Source organism: Ambystoma mexicanum, chromosome 9 (assembly GCF_040938575.1).
Source record: "Ambystoma mexicanum isolate Mex_15411 chromosome 9, UKY_AmexF1_1, whole genome shotgun sequence".
NCBI classification, from domain to species: Eukaryota; Metazoa; Chordata; class Amphibia; order Caudata; family Ambystomatidae; genus Ambystoma; species Ambystoma mexicanum.
The window spans coordinates 265935857-265957014 of NC_090931.1; the positions used below are offsets into that span (position 1 = coordinate 265935857).

General features: G+C 46.5%; 1 protein-coding gene across 1 annotated transcript in view; it reads right to left on the bottom strand.

The window, feature by feature from the left end:
* RPAIN (RPA interacting protein) overlaps positions 1-21158 on the bottom strand; it is a 41446-nt gene that overhangs the window by 11542 nt on the left and 8746 nt on the right. Inside the window, exons 2-5 of the mRNA XM_069614601.1 lie at positions 5362-5547; positions 2874-2946; positions 2224-2335; positions 1687-1750 (exon numbers count right to left, since the gene is read on the bottom strand). Of these exons, the coding sequence (XP_069470702.1) occupies positions 1687-1750; positions 2224-2335; positions 2874-2946; positions 5362-5547 (435 nt within the window). The remainder of the gene's footprint in view (positions 1-1686; positions 1751-2223; positions 2336-2873; positions 2947-5361; positions 5548-21158) is intronic.

Here is a 21158-nt window from a genome sequence, read left to right on the forward strand (position 1 = left end):
TAAAGGAAATTATCTGGTTATCTGAAATGGAAATGCAGGGGCGCCCCGACATGATGACACTAGGTTGGAGGATTTGGCGCCGCGCGTGCAGGATTATAATCCCAGCGCTGTGCTCCCCGCAGATACTGCTGGTGGCCCTGGCTAAGGGAAATGTGCAACTGCGAAGGTTGCTCAGGAACCATTGGGAATCAGTGGGATTGGCAACGGTGGGAGATGTTTGGCGGGAGGGAGTCATTACGGGTTTTAAGGCGTTGGGCGAGGAAACAGGTCTACACGTAGGTCAATATATTACAGATTGGTGCGGGAAATCAAGAAAACTTGGCCTGAAACCATTCTTGAAGTAGAGCCGGACGAGGTTGTAGACACCATATATGATATCGCAGAGGGAGGGCACGAGATTTCAAGGCTGTATGACATGCTGATGCTTAGGATTGGTAGAGAACCAATGCAACTTAGATTAGATTGGGAAGCTGAGGTGGGAGCTCTTATGGAGGATGGGATGTGGGAGCGGGCTTTGTGGTATCAGAAGGTGTCTAGAAATGCTAGGTTGAAACAAATACAAACGCATAGGGCGTACATGACGCCCCTGAGGATATCAAAATTTAAAAATGCAGGCAGACAAGCATGTCCCAAATGTGATGAAGAACAGGCTGATATGACACATTATGTTTTGGTCCTGCCCCGTGGTTGGGCGCTTTTGGAGCGAGATATCGGCGAAACTGGCAAATAAAAGAAGTCACACTGGTTGTAGAATCAGTTTGGGCCTGTCTATTAGGGGGGTTCCCTAGATCGCAGAAGCTGAAGCATGTTAACAAATTGAAGGACTTGGCATATGTGCTGGCTAAGGAGGATTGCAATGGGATGGAAGGCTTGTCATAAACCAAGGGTGGAGATATGGTGGAGGGAATTGCAAAAATGGCCGGAAGCAGAGACTATGGTATGGCAGGAGTCCAGTATGATGGGAGGGGGAGAAGAGGTAGGAACCCTGTTGGCTTGGAAGACACGGATAGCGGAACTGTTTGGAACAACGCCAGATTTGGTGGATTCCAACAGAGAACGGACCCCTCCGCGCGACGAGAACACAGAGCAAACTGATTTGATGGGCTCGTTAGGGGGGTGGGTTTTGGGGAGTGAAGGTCAAATTGTATGATGTACACATTTGAAACTGTATTGTTGCATCTTGTACTGGATATTTCATCTGCATTGTTTTGTTGGTTGAAATATAATTACATTTTTTTTAAAAAGTCTTCAAACTTACTATCCATAGGAGAAGGTGTCAATTTGCTACACCAGGTCCACAAAGCCCTATATGGCATATACAAAATTACCCCATAACAACGTATTCATCTACCACCATTTGGATGGCCAGCCGGTCCTTCAAAAAGTCCCTTTAATCATGATGCAAGTGCCCCCTATGGACTTGCCCTTCCCCTCCCTACAGCCAACTCAAATTACCTTATACTTGCTTGTACTGCTGATCCTTCAAGCACCCTGAAGTGAAGCCTGTCCTGCCTGACACTATATGAATACAGATTGCAAGATTTAAACTCCATTCAATTACATAAACCGCACATATATCCTAACCACATCTCCAGTGTGTTAAACACTGATCAAGAATGTTGGATAACAAACTACTCAGACGCCCATTTCTGCCCCCTTTTATATAATGTTTTAGTAATTACTCACATGGGCATGGATATACAGGCCGCAGGCGCACACAACAAAATGACTGGTAACTGTGAGGTTATTTCTGGAGAAGAAAGAAGAGTCATACATCACATCATGGAACAATGCAATCAGTGTAACCAAGTTAAAAGGCACCCCCCTCCACCCAGTATAGCAGGAACACTAGATTACAGAGCACGAGGAGTACGGCAGAGGCCAGAATCTATATCGTCAAAGCCAATTTTTCAGCAAAACCGATCCTCACTGAACAGCACAAGAATATGCTTTTACCAATGCAGCACCACACTAATACATGCCTCGAAGCCGTGAAGCCGTTCAGCGCACAATACAAGGAAACCTCCCTCCATGCTATGACTATTGGCTTGAAGAGTGGGGTTCACCTATAAAAACTTAATGGCTTGCATTGCCGATACTTTAAATGTAGCCACAGCTCTTTGTGCCACCTGCTCCTGGCCTACCCATGCAGGAGGAGTTTTCCTTTAGCTCAGACGTTTTAACAAAATTATGATAGACCAATAAGTCATGCAGGCTCCTTACCGGTTACACACAGGACAGACAATCTGGGTCTCTGCGTTAAGATCGATCACAGAGTTCAAACACTCCTCTTCAAACTCCAGGACCCTCTCAATTTCTTCAACCATTCTCTGCTCTGAACACAAAAAGGATCACATTGGACAAAATGTTACAAAGAACTGAAAAAGCACCAAGAGTTTATTACAAATGCCAGGAACCTCGATTAAATCAATGACTGCGCAATCTGCACCAACATCTGTGCTAGATGGTTACCGTATAACCCTGGCTAACCCACTTATTCTTCCATTTGTTTTCAGAACTGTCCACCCATCCGACCAGTATCCAACTATACACAAGATTTACTACATGGCCTTACCACATCCAATAGTTTGATAAAGCAGTCAGACCATTTCTCCTTGTTTTTAACAGGAGCGATGGATCTACCAGATTTTTCCCTTTGGGCATGGAATTATCTTACACATCTCTAGCAGGATTGCAGACGCTAGCAGTGAACAGGTTTTCAAGAAGCAAGCTGTTGCCAGGCCAGAAGGCCAAGCACAAGTCAAATGCCTGTGTAGCCCAAGTACTGCAAAGGTTAGCTTGTAATGCACCAGAACAACAGACTAAAGGGTTCAAAAATTAGGGTTTATCCTCCAAGTTGGAAATAGACATACCTTCCAAGATCAACTCTTGTTGGACTTCCTCTAGCAACGCAAGCTCATCAGGATCTTGCAGCATGCCAAAGACCTGCAATTAAGAGGAGAATTCCTATCTGCAGTTGAATAACCATATATTGTGAACAGCAAGGAAAAACACAAAACCACCCACGAAGACTTGTAGACAAAAAAAACATTTGTTTAAATGATCAGATTTGAGTAACAAAACAATTACCCAGATCCAAGCCAATGGTGGCCATCAATAGACTTCTGCACAGTTCTTGCTACAACAGGCAATTTATCCTGCCTCATAGCAAAGGTCTCTGCTATGAGGAACTACAGGTAACTTCCCCTATGTATTGGTTCTGGAGTGATCAACCCAATGATACAATAGAGCCTTTCCTGAGCCCAAGCCCCACTTAAACACCTCTTTTGAAAAGAGCATATTTAAGGACTCTGCTTTAATACTCCAAATATGACAGCAAATCAGGTAATTCTACAACCAGTCACCACAGACCCTAAAATCAATCCAGCATAGCCGGTCACAACAAGTCTCAAAACCAAACCAGAAAACATTCCACATTTTATTTGCTGGTGCAAGTAAGGGGGAAGAGAACTGGTGGCTCACGAAATGCCCCAGTGTAATGGGCCCTCAATGCACCCTCTAAAGAAGATTGACCATTTATTCTGCCCCCTCCCAAGATCCCCTACTAATTGCAATTAACTATGCTAGTTTATTTCAAGCACTAACAGATAACGGAAGGAAATGGAAAAAATAATAAAACTGTTCTTCCAAAAACTTGCCACGTCAAACACTCCTTCCCTCTAAATAAAGATATGGTGCCATTTAGTGCTTTCATGGAGCTGGATGCATTTCTGATTTCTAAACGCTAGGTAGACATTCCATAGCTCCCAGCCTTCACTATCCTTATTTCCATCTCAAAATTCTGTCTTTGTTAACTGCAGCGTCTTTCAATAGCTTTTGGAACTAGCATCAAGACGAAATAAGTGATCTAGACGTTGTCCAAATTAGGGTGTTGGCGGGCGGCACACTCCACCTGATCCTTTCTGCTCATGTCATTGCAAAGAGTCCACTGCAGAGCTGCAGCATCACTCAAAGCCAAGCTCTGGTGCTGCCTCAAGACCTCGTGAGTGGAGAGGGTTAGTTTGGGACTGTGTGCACTGTATGTGAGGAGTTTGTGGGAGGCACGTTAGACTGCTGGGAAACATTTGCAAGGATTCTGGCCTCTGCACGGATCACTGGTCACTGCTTGCGACGTGCAGAGGTTGCAGTAGGCAAGGGAGCGCAGCACCAGCGTAGGTTAGCGTGATGGTTAAAAGGAGGGTCTGTGGTACAGCAATTTCCAGCAGCCCTTTCTCTGAACCAAAAGTTCTGGTTTTCCATAAGACTTCGCATGTTGCTTGTACTACTGGGTAGACTTTCCAAGGCAGAGAGGAGTGATCTGAAGCACTGTAGTCTCGTGTTCTAAGCCCTTCCCTATGAATAAATGCCCCCAAGTGTCTACCAACCTACAGAGAGTAGATTGGTAGACGTGAAACAGGTGTTCACATCTGCCTCTCCCATCAATGATCCACCCACACCTCTTTTTTGCCTACAGAACAGGGCCACCATAAATGGTAGAAGGGTTCTATAGAAGACCAATTATAGTAACACATTAACTACACAAGCAAAATCTCAACATCCTAGGAGCCAAACTAAGTTCCACCAGTGCCCTCCCGCATCCAGACCCGTTATATCTGGAGTTGTAGAGAGCAACCCCTTTGGATTTGTTTGAGCATAGGTTATTACTGCCAATCTAGACCCTTCGGCTGCCAACACTAACAGGTCTTCATAGAATTCAAAATACACCTACAGCTACGTAATGGCACAGTTTGGTAAACTTCAGAGGACCAAACATCCCATTATAGTCACCAAAACTAATAACCCCCCCCACGCCCCTTTCAAGACGATACACTTCATGCCATTACCCCTTGCAAAATACCAAGTTGTCCAATAAAGTAGGCCCGCCAATTCATAAAGAACAAGCACTCCTCTTCATTCATATTAAAATAGTGTCTTGGGACACCATGTGACCCCCATAATGGAACCTCATCTACACATACCAAAACAAGAGTGAACGAGAAATTAACTTGGAACTGTTCCAGTTGCTGCCCCACTCCCAAAAATGCACCTATGAGCCAAGACCAATGGTGGAAATGAGATCAAGTACCATCTGGTCAAAACCAAGGACACCGCCAGACACTCCCAACAATGCTGCACCACCCTCCTCACCGAGCCAAAACTGCTTAAAACAGTGGACTTCCACATTCACATTGAAACATTGACAGATAGCTTGTTGGCCTGGGTTACATATTGGCCAGCATGCCGAAATCAGAAAGATACAAAAGGGATGCACAGAGACGCAATTGACTTAACAGATCTCAAAGACAGGGAGCGTCGGAAGTCTCTATTCCCCCCCCCCAAAAAACTTTAAGCTGTACAGACCTGTGAGAAGTTACCCCGGCCCCACATTGAAGGCAAGGAGTTTGTGAGCTGCAGCTGTTTCCATTCCTCCTCCATCACCTCCTGCACAAGGAGGGAGCGCTGCACACCACAAGGCTCGCTCTCCGACACCTGTCTGTACCGGTCCAGTAGTTGCGAGCGACTGCTTTTCAACCGCTCCACACATCGCTGTTGAAGCAAAAGAAAACGAGGCAAATTAAGTGAGTAGCAAAAAACAAACAAAAAATAAACAAAGCTATACATTTTGTAAGGAAACAGTAATGCCCCCCCTCTTTAAGTGAAGAGCAGAGGAAGAACAGGGCAATTCCTGCTTGGACTAGGAGTACCCAGGGCCCAACCCTCGGCTCAGACAGTAGGTAAGCATGCACCAACATGTGTCCCTCCCCACCCACTCTGATGTCCTTCCCTCCCCCCAACATTCTGTGGCCTGTTTTGCACAATACTTCTACCCTGCTTCCCCCCCCCCCTCCCCATCAAGCCTACTTCTGCAGGAGTCTCTCCTGATAAAATTCTGGTTTCACCATTACAGTTGTGGCCAATGCTGGATTTGACTTTTATGGACTTCTTTCACAGTGCGTCCCCCATTCTCAACTTTCATGCTGGACTACCTTTGCATCTTGTATTCATGGTGGCCCTGAATCATGCTGTTCCCCATCTTCATCTTGTATCCTGGCTTGCAACACTGTTACAACTGACTTCTGCACTCTTCCCTCTGCTAACTCTGTTCTCTCCTCCTTTCCCTTCCTTATCTAGGTCTTGGCTCTTGCACCATCTGAAATGTCGTCAGGCCGAGTACGATAGTTAATTTCACATCCTTACTGTTCATGGCCTGTAAGAACGTCATTGTATCCTTAATGTTCATGGTCTGTAAGAACATCATTGTATTTTCCCCTTGTTCCCTCCCTTGCCTTGGAGCATTGTGTATAGGCGCTATATAAATAAATCATATCACGCCAGGTTTCTCCCGATTCCAAGCACCGTTCTATTAGAGGTTATCACCCAATGTATTAACCTCGAAAGGATTTAGGTCCAAATACATACTTGGAGGGATTCGGCAAAGCCAATAGATCTGGCCTGAAGCATTTGTAGAATGAGGCATTTATTGGTGGCGAGAGGATGTGGTATATTATCTGGTTTCATGTAATGCACACTGTTAAGAGCGCATGAATGGCTTTAGTTTTAGGTGTGCCTCCATGCTGCATTGTAAAAACGACCATTTGGGACACGTAGCCTCCCGAAAAAGGGCCAGAATTAATGGCTTTTCAATTCTTGGTCAACTAGTGCTCCCAAATTTGTCGGCTAGGGGGAACAGATAAAGGGCCCACCCAGAATCAACCACATAAAATTACTAACGGGTGCTGCTTTAATTAGGAAGTGATGGAACAGCAGTAGACACTCTGGGCCTCATTAGGACCCGGCCGGTCCGGAAACAAGGGTGCTGGTAAGCTTACCGGAACTGTTTCAGGAATGGCATATTGCAGGTCTGCCTGAAGGTCTGACCCTGCCGAGCACAGTGGCCATGGTAGGCAGACTGTCACGGAAGCACTGGTGCCAGTGACTTGCAGCACCTGACTTTACGGGCCACCGGGGTTGTAATCTCCTGGTGGCACCGGGAAGTCAGGCACCAGTAAATATGTACAGGTCCGGCAGCAACCCGCTGGTAGCACTGGTAGGGTTACCGCCAGACCTGTAATGAGGCCCAATGTCTAGATTTACTGCCTTGAAAAGTAAGATGGGCCGTTACTCCAGGCGCTTTCTAGATCACAGCTTTTGCAGGACGCAGAAGGTTTAGTCACCATGCCTGGTAAGAATGGATGCTTGACGAGAAAGAAATGGTGTACTGAGTTGAGTATGTCTAGAATTAGGTGGCGCACGACTATTGCAGAACATGACTTGTAGCTTTTGTTGCAAGGTTGAGTTCCCCATGCCCATCTGAACATACACCAGTACAAATAAATGAAGCCCTGTGATAAACTGAGTGTACGTGTATTACATACATGCTCACAGTAATACCATATAACCAGCTGTTAAACAGATCTCCTAGACAAGTTATCTTACACAATTCTTCGTCCCCTAACTTTTGGCAATCCCGCAAAACAATTCCCGGGTGTAGGCTCAAGGGTTTAAAGCAGTTTGGCTACAACGTGTATAGGGATACCCAATTTTAAAATCAAAATATGGCCCAATTCCTTAGACAAACATGTTTGTTAAGGTGATTTCTGCACCAGTAAAGTTTTCAGCAAGGCTTTAAGTTGGCTAGGGCGGGATCTTACAAGTCTCCAACAAATGCCCCAGAGCCAAGGCTCCCTCAGGAAGTAGTACTGACGTACTTCCATGTAATAATGTCCCCACAAAAATATCACCATGAAAAAAATACATATTAAAAAAGCCGAAACATTGCCGTTTTTTGTGGGGACATTACATGGAACATGCGGGGGACACCCACGCAACCCCCAAACTTTTTTTCTTCATGGGAGCGGTGGGGGGGCGAGGGGGGAGAACACCCCCGCTGCCCCTGTCCCCATATATAGGGTCACCCAAATAATATCACCACAACTTTCCCCCCCCCCCCGACGAGATTTACGGCGACCATATATGGGATAATATTACCCGATACCTCTCCTCCTCGGACTCAGCCCAGTGAAATATACATCTCTTGTTAAAGAAAGACGTCTTCCCTTTTCTTTTCCACATGGGTTTCTCTTTGCATTGCCTTCAGCCAAATGAAAAAAGGTCACATTAGATCGGTATTCCCATATAGATGTTTAGGGAGTTCCTCACAGGAGCCGGAGTCCTTGTCTCCAAAGGAACAGTCTTTCCCTCTGTGGTCCCACTTGCCTCTACTCCTATGGAGGGGGCCTGCTGAGTAGGCTCATCTCACTAGCCTCACAGGGAAGGAGGGGACTGTGGAGGCGGGAAGTCTCCCCCTTTGAGAGAGACGAAAACCTGCGATTCGTCACATTGCCCAGCACCATTTTTCCAGAGTGCAAGTCAAGGGTCTGAAAGCACACAGGAGGTTTGCACTTTATAGGCACAAGCGGTGGAAGGAATATGTCCACAAGCAGCACCTCACGTTCAAGAGTCTAAATACACTTTACGGTTTTGATATATCACAAACCAAGCAGCCCATCCAGTGTGCATTCAGGTTTGCAGGCTTGAATCATTGTCAAAGTTCCCAAAAGCAGCCAGCAACTTACAATGGTGCCATATGTTCCTCTCCACTTCGGCAATTTCATGGCAAGCTGAAGATGCATGCTCCCCTCTGCCCCCCCACCACCATTTCGAAATTGTTGGTGTCCCAATACCCATCAAGCCGCTATAATGGAAATGCTTCCTAATGTATTTCTTTGATTTTATCATTCTGGGTGCTTAATGGACCCCCATCCTCAACTTCAAGCATTTTCAATGCCTACATCAAAGAGCTGGGTTGGGTGCAGGGTCAATTAGGTCTATTAAAAAGTTCCTAAGGTCTTTGGCCAACAAATGCACATTTAAAGTGACAGCTATTAGTGAAGATGGATATCCCCTAACACATAACAGCACCACCATTGGGCTTCTGCCGTGGAAAAACCTGGATCAATGGAGACTGGGGAAGGAGGGCTGCATATCATCAAGGGACATGAATACTGGCCTCCGCACAGCAGAGCAAAGGAAAGCAGCCAGCAGTTAGCACTATTGGATTAGAAAACCTTACACAACTGGACGATTTACTCATTGTATGAGAAATTGATAGAGGTGAATTTACAATACACAAACATGACCACCTGTGACATTGCCGAGTAATGCAAAATACATGTCTGCAGGGTCTCAGATCTGGTGCAAGAAGAGGCCCTTCTAAAGACTCACTTTGAAGATCTGGCAAAAAAAAAAAATATCCAAGTTCAGATTCCCTGCTATGTACACAGCACAAGCAGTTGTAAGAACAAAATGTCAATTGCAGGTTTGAGACACTATCGATTCAAAAATGATAATATGTTGACAGTTACAGCCCTCAAGTATATCCCACGAGTCGCAACAGTTCCCGTGGCCTTGCTACCCCTCTGCGACAAAGCTACCCATTGCAGATTGGCTGTGGACACAGGAAGCAGCCGCCAGTCAGATGAGAGTGCACAGAAGCAGATCGCCACACCCCACCTCCCCCTCAAAAAACATTTTAAGGACGCAGTTGTATGCAACCTGCATCTCACCACACGTTTTGAACTACAACTTCAAGATCCCTCACCATCGACTTCACTGGCTAGAACTAAGGGCGGGGACTGGGGGGTATTTTTAAGGTTACTACAGACCCTAGATAGCTGGCCCATGTTCTGGCCACGTTGCGGGCATTAACATGCGACTTCAAATCCCAGAATAGAATGCTGTGCATACATTAGTATAGATCAGGAGTAGTTGCACTTTATGCACCTGCCTAGTCAGAAACTCCATAGGCCCCCCCCCCCCCCCCCCATCTACACCAAGCGCAAAAACAGCCACTCGAAGAGGCCTTCATGACACCTCAGGTACTCTGTAGGAAGAAAAGGACAAAGGGATATGATACTTGTGGCAAAACTACGACTGTTCAGAGAATGAGTAGTGGCCAAAGCATCTACTCAGCCCAAAATACTTGATCCCGATACGGGTACAGTCGAACCAGTATACTTCCTTCACAGCTTTTGCTAACAGGCCAAAGGCAGGCTATATGCTTCTAGAGGAATGTGAACCAGCAAAGAGCATCCAAAACAGCAACAGTACAGTGGTACCAAAATGAATGCCCATCCAATGGTCTATAAAAATAAGCTAACAAAAATATATATTACACACTCTAAAAAGAAAGTGGCAGACAGGAAAGATCAGCAAATATTTCTAGGGCAGAGATTGCTTGAACAAAGTAGAATGTGGGTTCATACAAGTAACTAGGGGCCCTTTAGGTAGGCCCAAGGACAGGACCACTTCAAAAACCCTTAGTGCTTCTTCTGAGGGGCCTCAAGAGCATTGAGACGGGCAGCCCTACAAATAAGGGGTGTATCAGCCACTTTTACTCCCAAACAAAATATAAACAGGGAGTTAAAAATAAAATGGGAAAAAGTCATGTAGAAAGCCCCTGCTTTCACCCTCAGCAGAGTTCCTCAGCAGAGTTCCATGGATATTTTGGACCAGCAGTGCACAAGGTACCACAGGAAGAAACTACTATTCCAACTGCCCGATTGGAAGAAGTAAAAATGTATCTTTTAATGTGAATGAAGAACTAGGTGCAAAGAAATAATTACAAAAACATATCAGTTTTTCATTTAAGCAGGCAATGTCATAGCTCACAAGTGGCTTGAGGCTGGGGACTCCAGAGTTGCTGGTAGGCACGATCCAGAATACCCAGGGCAAAGCAAGACCCTGCTTCTGCCCTTCCCAACCAGTAGGTGGAAAATTGCAGTGTTTCCCCCACCTTCAGTGAGCAGGGTCTTTAGTACCAGGGGTGTCAAGAGTAGGACTGGTCCAGCCAGCCATCCCATATGATCCCTCAGAATAGGTGTTGGGAGAGAGGACACTTCCTTGGTGATCCAGGTATTCACATCTATATTAGCATAAGACTTTGCCATTCAAGGTTTATAAAAAAGGAACAAATACAAGGCTGTCAAAGATAACAAATACTCCTGCAATGATAAACCAGCTTTCAGTGACAGACCAATCACCAGAATCCTAAGACAACAAGTAATGACCTGTTGCAGCACGGGTCTCACAAATATCTAAAAACACAAGGAAATAACGATCCCGAGTTGTCGATCTGAGTAACAAACTGAAAAGGGTCCCCATACAGCAAGGAATTGAGACATAACACCTTTCAGGGTGACTTTGATCCGGCACATCACTACGATGAACCACATTTTAACCCACCATTCCCTTCCATCTGGCGTGGTGGGAAACAGCCAATGTCTTGCCATTGCCATTCGAAAAGGAACTAACAAGTGCATAAGCAGTTGGGCAGCTTTGGTGGTCAGCTTATATTGCCCCCGTCTTCATCTCCCAAAAGCAACACCAAAGGTTCCAGGGGAAGTTCTACCCCGGTAATCCCCTTAACATGAGCCAAGACCTCCTTCCAGTGAAATTGAATTACTGCACAAGACAGCCACATGTGATAAGGAGTTTGCTTCCCAGAGCCTGCGCACATCGTCAATCTGGGACAGTGGGATCCATCTTGTGAAGCTGTGTGGGGTTGAGATACCAGAGAAATGGCAATATAACGGTTCTCCCTCACACATCTAGAGGACTTAGCGGCTCTACTCCACACATTGTACCATGTAAAGATTCCCTATGGGTACTCCATCTCCCATCGGGACATGGAGCCTGTAGGGCCTTAAAAGGCGAGTATTGAGCACAAGTGAGGAGGGTGGTCCCCAATAAAAATGTTCCTCAAACTTATGGCTCGTTTAGCATGCTGGGACACTTCACGTCGGATACCCAGTGGCAAAGTTGTATAAGTAGATTTATCAATGTCCCGAACCAAGACAACCTGCTTACATTTATCTAAAGTCAGGGGTTGTTCTGAATCAAAAAGCTGCCCCAAGCATTCCGAACCTCCCACTACCCATCTAGTGAACCTAGCCGATTGACATATTCCATATTAAGCAGGGGGGGGGGGGGGGTGGGCATTGTAGTCCCCTGGTATTTACAGGCTGCCTTGGCCCAGTAGTCAAACACGTGGGTGAAGAGCAATCTTATTTCTGCGAACCCCAGGTGATCTCCAGCACCATTCAGGCAAAGGAACCTGAATCATTGACTGCTTTATATCGAGCCAATGGGCCTACTGCGCTGCATAAAGATACTTCCACATCTGGGAATCCTATCCCTCCTTTATCTTTTGCGTCCATGTGTCAAGGGACCCTCCGAGTTTTCTTAGCCGAAATTAACTTACTATGGAGGACTGTAAATCTTTGAGGGCCTGCTTGGGAAGCCTAACAGGGAGGGCCTGAAAGACGACATAATCATGAAACTAGCGTCATCTAAACGGTGCAACTCGCCCCAACCATGAGAGATGAGCCTGCATTTACACTTGGAAGCAGAAAAGACCAGGAATATTCTGTGCATCTGAACTCCCAAATACTTAAGGGAACCCTCAGTCAAACATTCAAAACCCCCTGTCTCGGGGCCTTCAGAAAAATTCAAACTATTATAATCAAGAGGCTATATTAGGGAGTGGTCGGAGGATGGTGCATATACATTTTATTTTTTTTAAAAGTCTTTTGAAACCCAGCTATAATAAATGCCCTGGATGTCGTCCGCTATTCTAAATTTTGGCACGGGCTCCATCTATAAGGTGAAAAGCTGGGTGGTTTTAGGGGCGGGGGGGGGGGGTGGAGACAGACACCCTAGACCAAGCCAGCAGAAGAGCTCCAATTTTATATGCGTAGTCAGGAGCGCAAATGTATCCCATATCATTTTAACAAAGGCCCAAATCCACCAAGCACCCAGAAGAGGTACATCCAGTCCATGCAGTCAAATGCTTTTTCCGCATCTATAAATCATACAGCTTAAGCTTGGTTGCATGTCGACCGCATTAAGGGTTCTATGGACGTTATTCAAGGTCTAAATGCCCAGTGATAAAGCCGGTCTGATCCCTCAGACTATACCCGGGAGAACATGCACTAATCGGGCTTCAAGAACCTTAAAATAGATTCGGAAGTCGTGGTTAAGAACGGCAATGGGGCGGTATGACATCTCAAGAGCGAGATCTTAGCTGGCTTGCCAATAAGCAAGAGCAAGGATTTGCCAATAGAAGGGGAAACAGCAGCCATGTTTGTAAAGCTGAGTAACTAAGCTGGGGAGCAAGGTCACTACATTATATTTTTTTATTTTAAAAAAAAAGGCAGTAAACCCATCAGGTTCTGGGACCTTGTTATTAGGAAGGGAATGGATACTTTAATGTAATTGAGCTCTCAAGCTTTTGTTGATCTGTAGAGGAGCAAAAGAAAGCATTCTACCAAGTAAACACCCCCTCACCACCACCCTATTGGAAAGGCAGGCAAGGATCCACAATTGGGAACCTGTGTACAGGCTTATGCGACATGTCCATACCACACTGAATATATGAAAGACCATGCCGACTATATGAAAGACGATATGCACTCAAGCAGCCATTCAGAAGAAACCCACATGTTGAAACCGTGGAAGAAAGCTACCAAGGAGGTCCCTTGCAAAGTTGCCGGAATGCAGCATAGTAAAATGGTGGGCGACATGCACATTAAACAAAGTCCAATACCAGCAAAAGAATGTCCCAAAGAGGATATATGAATCTATGCTGAAATAATATGAAAGAACTTAAGAGTACTAAGGAAAATATGTGCACCATGCAGCAGTACGTGTGAACACAAAGATGAATGAAGTGACCCCCCCGACCCCCTCCCTGGTCAATATCTAAATACGCTGAAACACAAGGTATTTGTTTGCGGGCAGATCGAGCCCCTGTTTTGACTGTTTAATTGAAACCAGGGGCCCGAGCAAATTTTGTCCTCCGCCTTCATTGTTGAAGATGCAGGGGGGGGGGCACCCCTGCAAACCCACCTCCTACCCCCACCCCCTGAGGTTGCAGATACCGAACAAGGAGCAGGGGGGGGGGGGGGGGAACACACCCGCTCCTCATCTCATGTGCAGTATTTTTGGATCCAAATTGTTGGAAAAAATGTGACCTAATGGAGGTGACCGAATTCGATCAAATCTATTTTTTTTTTTACAGTTTGGGTAATAAGTAGAAGCTTGCGGTATATATATATATATATATATATATATATATATATATATGCAACATTTATGACAACCATTAGAAGATGGACTAGGGCTCATGACAAGCAAACCAACTACTTCGAAATACGAGCCCAGGGTCCACTTTGAAAATCATGAAGCAGTGCATTGGCTCTAAAACCAAGGATGCAATTTCGAGAGATCAAGGAAAAGCACAAAGGGAGTATACAAGCAGAGCATGTGCAAGGATTTCCTAAAGATTAGGAGGACCAAGAATTACTGGTGCCAAATATTGGACAATTAAAAGGCAAGAATTTAAAGGGCATTGAAGTTAATACGGGATAGAGTGAGCAAAAAGGCAACTGCACCTAGCATAAAATGGTCTTAAAAGCAGAGTCGAAATGGACAATCTCATGGTCTTGCAACACACGAAGAGCTTGCAAAACAAGAACTACTCATCAAGTCTGAAACCAAGATAGTGAGGTGCCTACAGTCCTTCAAATGTCCAGAGACAGGGCAGACTGGCAAAGTCAACTTTAAACAGAAGACACTGGCATGAGGGCCAACGATGAGAGTAGACTGGGGAAAACAAGGGAAAGCTGACATATCAAGCACCTCGGTTTCTATATGTGCTTCTAGCAACCCGAATGTCCAAGGTTGGATTTGGGTGCCCACCAATTTGAATAACCTGCCATAAAAATATTATTCTGCTGCCACATTTTCTGCTATGATGAGGACCTTGCACCACGTGAGTAGAAGTAGCTATGGGTGTGTCCAGATAAGAGACCACCAATGAGGAAATAACATGCCACGAGTAGATCTAATCCCTTAATCCAATTGGTTTTTTGCAGTTGCCATGTAGGATGACCTCAGATGAAGCATCTAGTATTTTATAAACTACAGATGACCGAAAAGATACTGTGATCCTGCATGAGTCGCTTTGTTGCACGTTTATTCGCCCTGCTTTACTTATTTTACCATCTCCTTTGCGTCTGTCCAGTTATTTGGTCTGAGATGTTTTATTACTAATCTAGCACACAGATGAAGATCATTGGCATAAATAAAAGGTAGCTGCGCTTCTCTAATAAACGTCTCCTGGGCCCCAGAATCCCAGCTATCCGCATTAAAGAGGGATTTAAAGTACTTTACTAAATACCCATTTTAGAATCTCAATCTTTCTTCAGACCCAGTGCCATCTCTCAGTTTAACAATAGCATTTTTTTGCTCCATGCTTTTAGCTTATACGCAAGGAGACGCAAAGCCTTATTGAGGTGCTAAAGTAAAAAATGTTTGCAAGAAATATTCGATGCCCATAGGGCTTCAAGTTCGGCCTTAACCACCTGGAGTTGCCTACAAGCCCTATGGGAACCCTGCCTCTTATAAAGAGTGAAGTTCTGTCACTTCTCTCCGAGATCGCAAGAGTCACTTTCTAGCAGAAGTCAAGCTAATCTCTCCTCGCAAAGCAGATTTCAGCAGAAAGCCCCGCCCACCTGGTGCCTTCCTTCACCATCACCATCACCGTCTTGTGGCCAATGCTGGATTTGACTTTTATGGACTTCATTCACGATGCGTCACTCTCTCAACTCTCGTGCTGGACTTACTTTGCATCTTGTACTCATGGTGGCCCTGAATCATGCTGTTCCCATCTTCATCTTGTATCCTGGCTTACTATGTACTACTTGTATTCGCTCTCCACTCTTTTGACTGCTTACTCTGTTCGCTCCTCCTTTCCCCTTCTCCCCCCCCCCCCTTACTTTCTATCAGAATTGAACCTGGGCCTAATACGATAGCAACCTCGTCTGTTTCCTCCACCCTCCCATTACTGTTTTTTTCCTCCCCACTACCCCTCCAGCACTATCTGAAATGTCATCAGGCCTAGTATGATAGTCGCTTGTTTTGTTCCTACCCTCCCTTTCTGCACCCCTCTCCCTCACCTTTTGTTTTTCGCCAGCTCTACCAGAAATGTCGTCAGGCCTAGTACGGTAGTCGCCTGTCTGTTTCCATTTCCTTCCCACTCTCCCCCTCCCTTCCTTATCTATGTCTTAGCTCTTGCACTATCTGAAATGTCGTCTGGCCGAGTAGGATAGTTAATTTCACATCCTTACTCTTCATGGCATGCAAGAATGTGGTTTTATTTTCCCTTGTTCCCTCCCTTGCCTCGAAGCGCTTTGAAACACATTGTGTAAAGGCGCTATATAAATAAACGATCATATGATAGATCACGTCCCAGACCATTGGAACAGATACATCCCCAGTAAGGTTCTCCAGAAAATATCAAGCCATCCTCTCTGAAACCATTGCACTAAAGGCCACATCAGTAAGCAAGTAATATTTTCCATAACAAGGTCTTTTTAGCACCCATTAAAAAAGTATCCACCTGAAGCATGAGTGGAGAATGGTCTGAAACTACTGCCAACCCAATAAAGGTACCGGATATCGTAGAAATCAAGGAACTGTACCCTAAGAAAGTCTAATCGGGAGTGGCTAGGGTGCACATGGGAAAGTACAGGGCCTTCCCTCAGGGTGCTGCAACCTCCAACTATCTACCAACCGTAAATAGCCATAAGGGAATCAGATATAGTTTACATCGCACCCCCTTAGTCTGGGCAGACCCATAGACAGCCCCCCCCTCTTACTCCCCAAAAAAAAAAAAAAAAAATACAAGCACCACATTAAAAAACCCTCCCACTAGACGGTCCCCTTTCTGAAATTGAGCAATATGTGGAAACAGGTCAGTGTAAAATGTGTCTTGGGACCATAGAGAACAGTGAGGTCTGGTCTACCTCCCAGAGACTACTGTGAAGACCCAAGGCCCCCTGCAGGTCCTGGCGGACGCAACCAAGTAAAACTTTTTTTTTAAAAAAAAATATATATATACATCTCTGAGAATGGACAACCAGAATAGTGCCCCCGGCCCTTTTAGTTTAAGGAGATGCAAAATATAAAAGAGGGACCCTTTTAGAGTGAATCCTGGGTCAGGCCGACTCAGTGTCTCTTGTTTCAGAACGACGTATTGAATTAAAGCAGTTTAGCCATCACACGTTATTTTCATGGGGGAGTTAAGCCCCTGAATATTTAGCGAGACCACTTCAAGATCACCCAGATTTGTCACAAACACTACCACCCCTTTTCATACAGACATCGGACAATAGACCACTCTGACCCCCTCCATCATTACAGAATAAAAGAAACCCTCAAAAACAAAAAAAATAGACGGCGAACATCAGGCCACCAATAAGCCCAATGGGGGTGGGTACTCGGCCACCCTACCCATATAGCGTGTATGTACAAAAAATAACCAGCCTCACTGGCCCCAGAAAAGCATCTTGAGAAGAGAACATCAAGGTGTCAACAACCACTCCTTTTCAGTATCAGGAGAAACGGGCAACTATCAAAGCATCAAACTGTAATGATGGTTCGTCCAGGCCTCCCTTTTTTCCAGTCTGTCTGAGCAGAATACCCCACTTGTATGGAATGTCCTTTTTTGCAGCTATCTAGTAAGTGATTTCTCCTGCCGGCACCTCTGTATCACGCCTTGCATCAAATGAAGTTCACTCCTCTGAACTTAATGAGTGGTGTCCTGGCCTTTTGGAAAATTAGCTCTTTAGGCCGGAAAAAATAACCCTGGCCAGTACATCTGGTAGGAGATTCTGGCGCTGTTGAACATTTTAGAAGATGTGTGTGTGGTCGCCCATATATGCTTAGAGGTGCTGATCGAGAACTTCCTGTGGGATACCACAGATCTGAATATCATTTCTCCTGGAGCGCGTCTTTGAGCCGCTCCTCTCTAATGCCACCATCCGCTGCTAAAGCCGATCGTGGGAGTGAACCCGATAACAAAAACCTGTATCCATGTAATTTAGGTGCTGCTCTGCTGCCGGAAATTGACAGTTTTCGGAAAGACCCATTCCAACTCCTGTAGAGTAAATGCAGTCTCCTTCTGGATAGATTGCAGGAGTTAGGCAATGTCCCCCTTACTCACTGATTACAAATATGATCCAGTGTGGGAGACGATTCCATGGTTGTTGATCCTACCACGACTGATTTAGTGGATTGCAGTAGGTCTAATGAGCCCATAGATTGGTCCATGGCCTTACTGGATTTAGAAATGTCGAGGTAAAGTGGACTGTGCCAAATCAGTCTGTATAACCAGGAACAGGCGGGACCCCAGGCTGGGAAGAGGGAGGAAAACCAATGTGCGGCTTGGTAACCCTAAGCAGCAACCCCGCTCCTAGGAATATTTTATTTAAGGCCCAGGACCTGATCCACAAGCAGCACATGGCAACCTCCTGTTCAGTGGGGTCTTGATAACCCAGTTCAACCTACGGTCCAACTCTACCTACCCCACCTGTTGAAACCACATGCTCCAGGGGACCTCCCTTCTCGGGACAGGACTCAACAGCAGGGCGCTATTATAGTCCAGATCACAGAAGCCAGAGGCCCAGACTTCACCCCTCTGCTTAATCCAAGTACTCCAGGGGGCTTTCCTCATGCACAGGACTCACCAGCAGGGCGCCCTTATAATCCAAGAACCAGGAAACATTGCCCTCCAATGATCCATGTCCATAAAGAAGTTCAGCAAGTTTGGGAACCCAGAGTTGTTTTGACTGGGTGGGGTATCCCTTTCAGCAGGCCGGGTGGTGCTGAATTGAGGACTCTAGTCGGCACACAGGTCGGTGTGCAGCGGAGATTGGCACAGCTGGTCTTGTGGTGGGTTTCCAGTCCCAGTTACCGGGTGGTGCTGCGGGCGGTATCGTGTTCGGCACACAAGTCAGTGTGCAGCGCTTTGGAGAGCGTCTGCCTCCAGGATCAAGCTGGCTGGGTGGAGCTTATGACTGGCAAATCAACAGCTGGTGCCTGGGGAACCGTACGGCACACGGGTCGGTAAGTGGAGCGTTTCCCGTGAGGAACAAGTCTTCCGGGTGGAGCTTGTGACTGGCAAATCAACAGCCGGTGCCTGGGGAACCGTACGGCACACGGGTCGGTGTGTGGAGCGTTTCCCGTGAGGAACAAGTCTTCCGGGTGGAGCTTGTGACTGGCAAATCAACAGCCGGTGCCTGGGGAACCGTACGGCACACGGGTCGGTGTGTGGAGCGTTTCCCATGAGGAACAAGTCTTACGGGTGGCGTTTGTGACTGGTGGATGTCCGGGGTGCCTGGTGTCGTGTGGCATCAGGTCGGTGCTGTTTCCCTCTTGGCTGCCTGTGGGGGTCCTGGAATTACTGTGCGGCACACATGTCGGTGTGCGGGGTCTCCAAGTAGCAAACTGTTTGCCCCAGCGTATCCGCGCTGTCAGCTTCCAACTCTGGGGCAGCGTGGCAAGGGACACTGTACCAGCGCACGGGGAGGAGGTTGGCGCGTGAGCGTGCCTGCATGCTATGGAGGTGCGTAAGGAATGTGAGCGCTGCGGTGCCTGCGATGGCAATGGTGACGTAGCTTGTCGCTTAAAGGAACTCCGTGGTGAACACTGTTTGCGCGCATTTCGTAGGAGGCTCGAATGCACATGTGTCCATGGGGGCGTGGCAGAACGCGTTGATGTTATCGCGTTTCCTGTCTTACGGCGTGCGTTCCAGCGTGTGCTGTTGGAACGCAAGGAATGTTCGCATTGTTTTTCCTGTTACGAACGCAGTGTCCGTGCCGGGCCGGTGTGTCTGAAAGGAGGAGAGCGGCCGCGAGGGTCCTCCAAAAGACTTGGCAGACTGATCGGTGCGAGTGGTTCATGGACATCTGCGGGTGCGCGTCGGTGGTTTGCAGGTGGTACCAGGTGAGGGACGTTGACTTCTACACTGATTTGCATATTCTGGACGCCCTCATGTTCTGCGTTGGGTGTAAGGATCCCGTGTTGGTGAAAAGTGGCGAGGGGCATTCAGGGTGCTGTTTTTCCTCAGACCAGGTGAAACACAGGATTCGGCGGTTGGTCTGCAACTGGAGTAATGGTGCTACATGGGCTTTGGAGAGTTCTAGCCCGATGTTGCGGCAGCTTGATGCGAGCGAGAGGACTTTCCTGTTTATGGGACGGTTCACTAGTGAAAAGTGAAAAATGTAGTGTTACTGTTGTATTTAACTGAAGTGTGTGTGTTGCATGGGCCCGTATGAGTAAGTGAGTGCGCGCGCCGAGAGTTGTGCATGGGTGATTGTTTTGTGTGTTTTGAGAAATTGCAAATTGTGTGCTAAAGAGATGTGGTTGAGTGTGTATCTGCATTATTTTGCATTAAATTGCATATAGTTTCTCTCATTTAAGAATTCTTTGCAGGTGGAACTGTTCAATACTTAACATGTTTTCTTGCAGGTTGGATTTCCATTATTGGTTGTACGGACTCGTGGGTGGGAGCACTTGCGGGTTGAATTGCTTCTTTGAACAGCATTGTTTATCCTGTGTTGTGTATTTTTGATACACTTAGTTATATTTCTCCAATACTTAACGGAAATAATGCATTTTTACACATCATTTTGTATTTGAAAATGTGTGCAATGTTTTGCGTGTATGCCAACCACCTTGGTTTTTGGGGTTTGCATTGGTAAGTGAGGTGAACATTGCGTTGTGTGGGAGTGGTTGGTTATTGAGGCGTTCTGCTGTGGTGCAGCAGGTGAGGCTGGACCTGGGATCCATGGTGAGTGGTGAGGGCTGCGTGTTGCAGTTTGGCTGGACCAGGGGTCCATGGTGTGAAGTGTGCTGCGTTTTGCTTCGCAGTAGGCTGGACCAGGGGTCCACGGTATGTGGTAGGTGTGCTGCGGGTGGCAGTAGGCTGGACCTGGGGTCCAAGGTATGTAAAAGGTGTGCTGCGGGTGGCAGTAGGCTGGACCTGGGGTCCAAGGTGTGGTAGGTGTGCTGCAGATGGCAGTAGGCTGGACCTGGTTCCTCGGTGAGGGTAAGTGCACTTTGTTGTGCAGTAAGCTGGACCATGGGTCCGTGGTGGTTACTGTGTGTTTGGTGCGTGACTGGTTCAGGTGGTTGGTCCTGGCTGTGTTCCGCAATCTTGCGGGTTGGTTCTCTAAGGTTCAGGGTTGTGGTGTTGTGGTATCCTTAGGGGTGCTGTGGTGAACTGTTCCGTTGTTGTGCTTGTTGTTGCTCTG